Source organism: Vanessa tameamea, chromosome 9 (genome assembly GCF_037043105.1).
Source record: "Vanessa tameamea isolate UH-Manoa-2023 chromosome 9, ilVanTame1 primary haplotype, whole genome shotgun sequence".
Classification (NCBI taxonomy): domain Eukaryota; kingdom Metazoa; phylum Arthropoda; class Insecta; order Lepidoptera; family Nymphalidae; genus Vanessa; species Vanessa tameamea.
This window is the reverse complement of record NC_087317.1, coordinates 7555940-7566798: the sequence shown is the minus strand read 5'-3', so window position 1 is coordinate 7566798 and position 10859 is coordinate 7555940. Positions and strand designations below refer to the sequence as shown.

The window sequence follows — 10859 nt, the reverse complement described above, 5'->3', positions numbered from 1 at the left end:
AGACTACCAAGTAATCATATATTTCATTTTTCTTTTTAGCTTAATTATTCACCTGGCACGGAAGCAATAATTTATTCATTGACAATGAATATAAATTAAAAAATAACATGTCAAAAACAAATGCAGAGTATATTTGCAACAAGAGCTGAGAATTAAATGAAAACTATTAAGACCTGCACTAAAATTAACCGTATAACTTTTCTTCGTCTTTTATATCAACTTTTAAATGAAATGATTTTATTGTTACCGACAAAATAAATAAAGATTAACTACACATTCGATCTTTCAATCCCCTTTACTATCTCAAATCCATCATAAGTTATCGAATTGATGGTATTATTTAAATCGTAATACGGATTTTACAATGCATGTTTACAATTCCTTTGTAAAGGTAGGTATTTACAAACAGCCAAAAATTTATCAAAATTCTATATTAAGTGTAACCATGTCGTTGTTTCACAATTTTAATACTATACTATTACGATGATTTATTCATTAAATTTTAACCAATTGACGCTCATTTGAGAAAGACTTTGGTCCTAACTCACTTCCTTCTTCTTACTACGAGGAAATTATAATTGCGTCTTAATTTTATACGAATTAATAAACAAGGATATTTAAAAATTATTAAAATAATAATTGGGATGGTATGGCCTTCCTTTTGAGAATGCATATTTTTAAACCTATTGTTAATTACGTCCCTTACAAAGTCTATAGAACGGTAAAGGCACGGTAATGATGTGTATTGCACTTATCATACGGGAACTTCCATACAAACAGAGAGAAGAAATTCCATCTAAAGGGTTCAAAAACGCTCTATACTACAAGTCGAATCGAGGAAAGCATTTCAAGGCACATCCATTTAGAAGTAATAGTAAAGTGGTAAACGTTTAGTGATTAAAATCAGAGCGACCGCTAGAAGCGTAATCTACGACGAGAGAGATCTGTCATGAGATCCACAATGACACAAGAATATGTTAAATTCACAAATCCTCGCTAATCTTATTTATCTTTGCATGCTGATACACTTTTAACACACGTGGCTACCTACGTAGTTACGTACACAGTATGAATATATTGAAATATTAAACGAAGCTCATATGGTTCATCGAAAGTTAATTCGCACCTTGTCATTATTCTGTACCCAGAAAAATCTCCACTCGTGTAACAAATTGTATTTAAACGTCCGTAGCGCCTACTCAATATAGCACACTCCGCCGTTAGCTATGGTTGGAATATGGTTCCCATTAATTTTTTCATGCCGGCAAGAGTTTCGTGAAGGCTGCGGTCAAAAGGGAGGTGGCCGCCTTGTGTCACAGGGTAGGCGCAAACAGGCGCCGCGGCAGAGGTGTCGCGCGGCGTGCAAGAACGCGGGGCCACGCGCGGCGGGCGGCGCTGGTGGCGGCAGCACCGGCGACAGCGAACCCGCACCGGACGGGCTCTCGCGGTCCGCCGCGGAAGGCGGGCGCTACACGTGCGTGCAAGCGCCCGCCGCTACGGGTCAGCCGCCCGCCAGCACGTCTTCCGGCTCCGGCGACCAGCAGTTGTCGGATAGCCAACACCCTACCACTACTGTCACCACTCCTATCAGCAATGCTAGTACTATGTACACCTCCGCGTTTCCTGTGTCATGAGAGGATAAGTAATGTACAAAACGTTTATAAAATAAGCGTGTTAATAAATTTAGTTATATGATTAATTTTGAACTGAAAGGACTTTACGTATTAATTTGTGAATAACATAGTAGCCTGATATTGTATCTTAATTTTTTTAATGATTTATGGCCATTAGTCCAAACGAACATATGGGCCTTTTGAGGCGAAGTGGTCAACTTATATTGTTACTATTTCTATTTAAATTTCTGCTTAACAAATAATAAGTTCAATATTATTATATGTAAAAATATATATCATATAATCTCAACGGAAAACTTTGCTTGTACAAAAGTACTTATGCCATAGAATGTAGGATGGACATGGTCGTAATTAGGAAAGAAACAGTAATATTCATATATTTTTAGCGAACATTCTTATTAAAGTTTTATTAAGTTGAAAGTTGTATCGAAATACTTTAGTCGATAAGACGAATATAGCCTTAAGCCATACCGAGCTGTTTCCGAATGCCTAATGGTTGCCGGCTGCGCCAGAGTGAATTGATGAGCGTGGGATCGCCTCGGGTGCGCCAGTCGCGATAGCCTCGCCCTCTGGAATACTGACTGAATCTGCGTACAAATACATATATATTCAAGCACATGTACTCAAACGTAACGGAATATATAAAGGTATCGCCTCAAGTGATCTTTATCTGTAACAAACTTTAATCTGTATGGTACGTACGACAAATTCGCAATAATCTCTGGTAATTACACAATAAAACTGCCAGCCATTGGCGGCTGGAGTAATGCCAAATACTTCAACGCCGAAGCTATCAGACCATACAAATTGGAGTTTTTACTGATAGAAGCAAAAAAAGCGAAATTGAATTGTTAGCATTCCCGTTTTTAAGGATATTTCAATTGCGATTCGTGCAGGATGCCTAGCGTATGTAAACATGTGTTTCATGCGAATGCTATAAACTACCGTGAACTTTGCGAATATCTAAAGCTAACTTTCTGTTACGTTAAATTAATGCGCGAAACATTTGGAATCATATACAAGCTTCATTAAAGGAATAGAATAAAATGCAGTTTAGTTTAACAAAATATTTTTACGAGTATATACAAACATAGTTTCGATATTATATTACAAATAAAGTTAAACAAACAATTCAATTTCGCAGGACTTAAAATTTTATCTTCCACTTCCTAAAAAGTGTTTCTTACAATTTACGAATTGAAGTTGTAATGCTAAATACTATTAAAGTCATGGGGCGCCTTAAGTTTGATATACAAGTAAATATATTTAAGTAATTCTGTATGTATGTAGTATGCACTGACTGCTTCATACCTACTTGCGTTAAACTACAAATCAAACGTGCAGTTACGTATGTTGTTACCATGCAGTGGATCTATGCTTACATCAACCATCGGTAACAATCGATGATTTACAAGAGTTCTTCTAGAACTCTTATCTGCATTCTGGTACTCATTATTACAGAGGTTATGGTAAATGTATTTGTCAATGTAATAAATTACTTACATTATCTCGTCGGAGCCGTTTCGTTGCGGATGATAACATATAATATAAAACATAACTTACATATTTACGTCCACAATGAACTTTTAATGTTTCAACTCGTAATCATTTGAGTGATGTGCAACAAAAAGTTTATTGTGACTTTGTTTTGTTTATTCTGTGAACTTATAAAAATCGTCAAAATGTAATCTATTTTTTTGGATTTAAATCAATAGGGTTAAACTTTGTTAGTACTCATAATGACACTAACTTACGTCACTCTGAATCGACACACAGTTAACTAGACAGAAAACACACATTACTTAGCGTTATCGATATGAGAACTTGAACGTCAGAGAAAGTGTTTCCGTTATTACAGCATTATATTGAGCATTCAAAATCAAAATGTTCTATATTCCAGTAAACTCTAATGAGCCCTTTCGAATCACCAAGTTACAGTATTAAATTAAATGTAAAACAACCACCGTTTCGTAATGAAGATTTTGCCGAAGTTACTTTTTTCCACCAATTTACATAGCTTAATTAAATTATTATAAGATCTGGAATCACCCAATACTAATTCCAAGCTATTTCATAATCTATGTAGTGTTTAAACGATTAATAAAACCTTTTTATTTGTGTTTTTGCTGAGATTTATACTGTTTGATATATTAAGTTAAAAATTACATATTTAGTTTAAGCCTTATCTATAAATTAATTAAAATAACATTGTATCATAGCGTTATATTGAACATAGTTCTTATTTATTGTTCTCCCGCGAGTTTCGGTTGTAAGTCATTCTATAGTCTAGTCATTAAATAGAGCTATATTATAGAAACCTCCTTCAGCTTACCCCATAAATTCTCAGGCCCCTAAGTAATTTGTATGGATTATAGTGGACATTGTGATACGATGTAATTATATATTAAGTAAAAACTCTTGAGTAGGAGTGGAGTTAGGTAGGTTGAGTATTTAGAGTTTGTAATTTATTTGATATAATATTACATCATTGGGACGTTTTATTTTATTAGATAACAAATAAAATAAAATTGTATAGTTCGAAAATATTCCTTAGTCAAAGGAAACAAATAGCTTTGCTAATCTTTCATTATTACCGACTTTTATATTAAGTGAATGTGTTACACATAAATTTATCGGTCTCTAATATTTTGAGAGTAGCAAGTTCAAAAGATATATAAACTTTGTCGTAAACAGAGGAGTGTTGAGATTAGCAGCGTCTATACACTATACCTGCTGCACTTTGTAACATAGCGGAAACACGTCCTCAAGTTCGTGGAGAGATTCTATTTGTGCGGTGTACACACAGAGGGTAGTAAGTGTTGGTGGTGAGCGTACCTGCGGACGCCGCCGACGCCGGCGGGCGGCGCGGTGGAGTGCGACACAGCCGGCACCTGCGCGCCGCCCTGCACGCTGCCTTGCGGCGCGCACACACAACACCCTGCGGTCCCACAATAAAACTGCTTAAATATTTTTTATTATGTCGATGCTTGTTCTGTAACGAATTATGTGCTTTTTTATTTGACTAGTTTTCTTTAACATTCATAACATTTAAGCCAAAATTCTATTAACTTCAATAGATATATATTTATATAAAATGAGATAAGTAACAATTATATTGATAAAACAAGCAATAAGGATATTAGAAATACTGAATCATTTTTCAACAATATGTCACAACAAAAGAATGATTAAAGTACAAAATGGTAGGGAATATCACAATTTTTCTTAAAATTAATATAGAAAATATTTGACGGGTATAGCATGATATTACATTACATTTCATTTAAAGCATTAAGCCTCTGAATAGGTACCTTAATTGTTTTTATACTTCAATAGCTATTACTCAAAGCATAAAAAAATCCCTCACTATTTCTCGGGAAAGTTAATTAAGCGAAATTTCATCCCTTACACGCTGGCTTTGACGTTGGCGTTATTTGTTGCTATTATGACATGAACGAAATTAAACGAATTTTTAAGAGAGGCGATTTCTTTACTGTAGAAATAGGACAAGGAAATCTTCTGTGTCGACAAAGCTTTGTTGCATTGGATTACGTAGTATGCTAGAAAATGTTTTGCGCAAATGTTCAATCGTTTTTCACATAACTTTATGCGAACTAAACTGTTGAATAAAATAAATATTTATTTACGAAAACATTTTTACCATTAATTAATTTGTGGAACATTTGAAATAAAAATGCTGTCTGCATTTCGCTATCGGAATAAAGTACGCTTTTAAACGCATAAAAGCATATATTTCATATTTAATATAAACCTGTACCTACATTTTCACCGTTATTAAATGACTTGTAACAACAAATTAATTATTAATCGGTCAATACATAAGGATTAAACGAATAGAAAATTTAAAAAGAATTTGTGTATGTATTACTAGTATTTTTAACATATTATTAGTCAACCCACGCGCTTTGCTTGGCGTAAATTATAACTTATTAATTGCCGAGTTTACATTTAACAGAAATTAACTACTAGATGGGTTTTAATTAAAAATATTTTGAAACCCTTCTAGTAATTAATTAAATTACTTCTACGACCTTGAAATATAAATTTACTTTAAATATACCGCATTCTATAGCAAATAGATTATTTTTAAAACTCACCATTAAATGTGGGAATTACATATTATGTTGTATAGTTATCTCTTAAGAGTGGAGAATATGTCTAGTTAATAAAAAAACGTCCAATGTCTAATGTCAAAATTTACTTCGTAAAGTATTAAGTATGTAGCAGTAACTACAGAAAATGCTACAGACTAACTCCAATCGCCACTTTTCGGTATAGAAATTAGTCTCCGGTCCACCAACTACCTTTATGCAAAGAAAGATATGTCAAACAGTTGCTTTCAAGCTGTGAAGAGAATGGGAAATCAAGAAATCAACAAAGACTCTTTCGTTTTTTAAATATTTCTATCTGCTTTCCCAACTTCGTACGGGGGATTTTTTTCTTTTATTTCTTTTGGTACAAATAATGTTGGAATCCAATGGCACCGGCTACCGGGTCCAACCTAAAAATACATAATAAAGTCCTCAACAATGATACAGCCGTTTGGGAGGAGTTCAGTTTTATACATACGTAAAGAAAAATTATATATTTGACATTGGAGACCATCGTATCCAAATATTGTATGGAGGACAAAAGTTCAGCATGTATTGGAAAGATATTGTTATAATTTGGTTGTTTTGTGTCGCTGAATATTCAATTGAGTTTGGTATTCGTATTTAAATAGATACAAAATGTGGCTTCGTGATTATTCATTGTCGATTCTCTTTGTTGATTTATATTCGCACAATTAAGGAAAATCAAATAAAATTTCGATTCATTTTGATATACAAATAGCTACTAACCAAAAGCGTAAAAATATGTATCTTTGAAAGCCAAGATATCGACAGATAGATTTATATATCTTCAGAACACAGGTAGTATTCTTTCCTGTAATCTCACAAAATTTGTTGATAAAACTCTGGAATTCTTGTACTAAACATATCCTTTACTAAAACCAGCAGCTGTATTTTCAATTCAGGACATATTTTAAAGATAAGAACACTGATGCCGCTATCACGTCATTTTCAAGCGTTGCTGCTAGCCGCATAGTAAGTATCTCAACACAATATCTGCCTCGTTCATCAAATGAATCAAATGAAATGTTTAAAAATGTGCACCTTTATTATAATAAAGCAGAAGGTAAGCCGCTAATGGAAATATTAAAATAATTCTCATATAGACATTATCATTGTATTTGTCGCAGGTTAGAGTTAAAGGGTAAATAGAGTCGGCTTATTTGACCCAATTTAATAAAGAAACAAATGAGAGTTGAACCAGCCTTTTCTATGAACGATGAATTGGCTGACTAAACAATTCAGATACGCCATTGATTCTTAATAAATTAAATCAATTGAAGAACCTGATTCTTTAATAAATATTGTCGGAGGTAGCACACGATACCCTTTAAATCTTGGGACATTTAGATAACGAAAGTTTTCGCATAACAATAGATCTCTGGCTGGAATCACCGATTTGAACACAGGTGTCCGTATGGAAAGTAAGATGGACTCGTTTTGACTTTTGTCTTTCTTCCTCAAGGAGTTTCGGTTGTATTTTCCGTCACTTTTCCGTGATCCTAAATATTATTATAAATGTGAAAGTGAGTTTTGTTTATTTGTTTCTAACGTTCTAACTATTTACCAAATTTTTTATACCTATAGTCACTGGTACCCCCACTCCTCTTACACGCGGACGAAGTCATGAGAGGACACTAATGGTACAATAAAAGACTTCTGCGACTATCGACATTTTTGCTCTTATTATAATTATTGAACCGTGTAGTGATAGTGAGATACATAATGGCGTGACGTTGGTATCCCTGGGAACGGAGACTCCCGCTATTGTGAGAGTACACGTGACACGTCTCATGTCAGAGAAAAAGCATTAATCGGTTGAAAAATGCTAAAGCGAGCAAGCTTTGCAATTATTCATCATTAACTCCAAATTTTTTTTTTCAGCTGCATAATTAAAACACCTCGGGCCAATTAGACCTTAGTACAAAAAACTATACAACTTCGTCACTTCGTCGTAATTTTCTAAATTCTTTTAATTCTTTTAAATTACTTAAGAAAATATATCTTCAGCATCTACAGGTGAAAGGAGGGCCGGGTCATTTGTCGCCGAGGGAATTGAAAATGCAATTCAACGGGAAAATGCTACGAGTATTCTTACCTCCATTCCTCGTGGTCATGTTTTATACAGTCGTTATTTTTAGGTTTAATTATAATTCATTTGTATTAAAATAAATAATTCTTAAATAAATACTATTCCTATTTTTTTTCTTATCAATATCGTATTTAATATTCCGAAATAGTGAGTATGTATAATATATATAACAGTAATACATTGGTATCACAAGCAATATTAAAATTATACAACTTTAAAAAATCACTTGAAGCTGTTTTGACTTTCAAATTAATGTCTGTACTAAGTTGTAGACTAAAAATTGTAATAAAAAAGAACACGAAAATGGTGTTATAACATTATTATAATTCGGTAATTTATTGTTACTTTAAAATATAAAGTATGTACATTTTTAGCCGAGATGGCTCAGTGGCTAAAACGCACTTATCCGATGATTGCGGCTTCAAACCTAGGCAAGCATCACTGAATCTCGTGCTCGGCGCTGAAGGAAAATGTGTGTCTAATTTTAATGAAATTCTGCCAATTTTTTATATATTAACCTGCTTTAGAAGCGCGTGGTAAAATAAGTTCAAGTGTTTCTCCTCAAAAGGGAGCGGAGGCCTTAGAACAGCAGTCATTTTTTTTTTATTTCATTGGTTGGCGGACGAGCATATGGGCCACCTGATGGTAAGTGGTCACCACTGCTCATAATAGACAAAGGCGCTGTAAGAAATATTAACCATTCCTTACATCACCTATGCGCCACCAACCTTGAGAACTAAGATGTTATGTCCCTTGTGCCTGTACACTGGCTCACTCACCCTTCCAACCGGAACACAACAATACAGAGTACTGTTATTTGGCGGTAGAATATCTGATGAGTGGCTGGTACCTACCCAGACGGGCTTGCACAAAGCCCTACCACCAAGTAAAATTTGTTATTATTTGTTAAATAAAATAACGTTTCATAGGTATTGATTGACTCCAACGGTAATAAATTAAATATTTTTCTATGATACGGAAATAAAAAATAAATTCAGTCTTTTTTATTATAAAATTTTCAGCTTTTCTCTTAAAAGCGTTTGTAAAATTCAGCACTTTTAAGCTTTCGGATTTTAGTGCATGGTTTGAAACAAAACGATGGGAGGGTCGGCCACTGCGCTTCCCACCTCTCGACTACTTCGACGCTTTAGACAACCACTTTACTTTTATTCACTGAAGAATTTAAATTTTAAAACAGATGTTGACCATAGACGGACGGAATAAGCGGACGGAATAGTATTATGACATTTGCCTGTCTTCTCAATTCTTTCTCTAATATTATACGTTCTTCAGATTAGTAAATACATTATTTATCGTGGGATTAAAGAAATCCCGTTGGTTTGTGAAAAGAAAACAACGAAATAAATCGAATAACATTAATTAGGATAAGTGATGAAATTATATTTTAAGAATACGATACGTGAGACTTTTATTGGAAAAAATATTTTAAAATGTTTATCTTGAGGTCATACCTCAATTGCATAAGTAACATTTGTTAATATATGATTAAGATATATGTTTTAGCTAATTTAAATATACAAAATGTTTTCGCTTCGTAAAAAACTTTAATAGTGCCAAAATGTAAATTTAAAAAATACCGATTCCAAGAACGGAACACAGCACAAATTTCCAAAAGCAAATTTGTGTTGTCGCAGATTAAACGAGGGGCACTCACTTCTGAAACCGCGTAATATGATCACGTTTGTGATATGCTGAATGTAACTACTAGAGTGTAATCCTTTAATAATACTAGCTTTTACTGTAATGTTTATAATAAAAGCACGAACTTACAAGCACTTTTGAACATATCTAATGTTTTGCAAATATTAGTTTGGAATCTAAATTTAACTACGAAGATCCGACAAGATACCGAATCCTTCCTTTTTTCAATATTATTGTGTAATAATTATATGCAATTAAAATATATATCTTTTTTGAGGATATTATTATACGAACTCCAAAGTTTTATCACCTACATAATCTTATGCAGAATAATAATGCTTTATTTTTTAATTAAGTTTTTAACATGAGTTTGAAATTTAGTTATTGTTATATGTAGCATTTGTATAAAAATATTTTTGTGAGTTGGTAGTAAGTGACTCGTTAAAATTCTTAACTAGTTCAAACTTGAGGGGCTTATAACAAATAATTGTATCGCTAGCAACCCGCCCGGGTTCGCACATGCAATGTATTAATAAAAAAAAATGAAAAGTGCGTTTAGTTTATTTATTTATAAGTGTATAGTAAGTCTGTAGGTAAGTAAGGATATGAATAATCTAAAATTGGTATCAGTCGTAATTTTATTGTGACACATAGATCGAAATTGGTTTGGCTTGTAGATACAAATTTGGGTAATTTAAATAACAGATTTCCGACCACCCGTTTTGCGCCGATTTTTTCGTAGCCGATAAATTTGGAAACGGTTTTATCATTTAACGTATCCATTCAAATGTTTATGTGTATAAGACAACTTTAGTCTTTAAAAGTAAATGTCCAATGTCACTCACGTTGTTATCGCGTACCAAAATTTTTCTATTACATTGCTTAGATGTATCTCCTAAGCTTTAGGGTTGGGTTAGCCATGTAAGCGTACGAACAATTTCATTTTTATAAACTACCGTCATATAGCCATATTGATCAAAATAATTTAAAATAAGCTATACAAACATTTCTCGTTTATCGCTCTATCTTTTAATGAAAACCGTTTCAAAATCCGTTGAGTTGTTTAGATAAGCGACTTTGGTTTATAATATTTAGATCCGCATCCACATCCAAAATCCGCATTGTATATGTAATTAATGCTTTTTTATGTAATAGGTAGGCGGATTGGCAAATGGACCACCCGATGGTAAAATGTCATCACCGCGCATTGACACTAAGAAATAAAAACCATTCCTTCACTCCACACCAATGCGCCACCAACCCCGTGAGCTAAGATGTTATGTCCCTTGTGCATGTAGTTACATTAACTAACTCATTATAGTAATTATATATATATGT

The 10859-nt window shown here is 33.4% G+C and overlaps 1 protein-coding gene across 1 annotated transcript in view; it reads right to left on the bottom strand.

Moving 5' to 3' along the window:
- Positions 1-266: 266 nt before the first annotated feature.
- Positions 267-10859, bottom strand: part of LOC113395068 (uncharacterized) — a 46472-nt gene continuing 35879 nt past the window's right edge. Inside the window, exons 3-5 of the mRNA XM_026632613.2 lie at positions 4470-4572; positions 2106-2221; positions 267-1623 (exon numbers count right to left, since the gene is read on the bottom strand). Of these exons, the coding sequence (XP_026488398.1) occupies positions 1502-1623; positions 2106-2221; positions 4470-4572 (341 nt within the window). The 3' untranslated portion in view covers positions 267-1501. The remainder of the gene's footprint in view (positions 1624-2105; positions 2222-4469; positions 4573-10859) is intronic.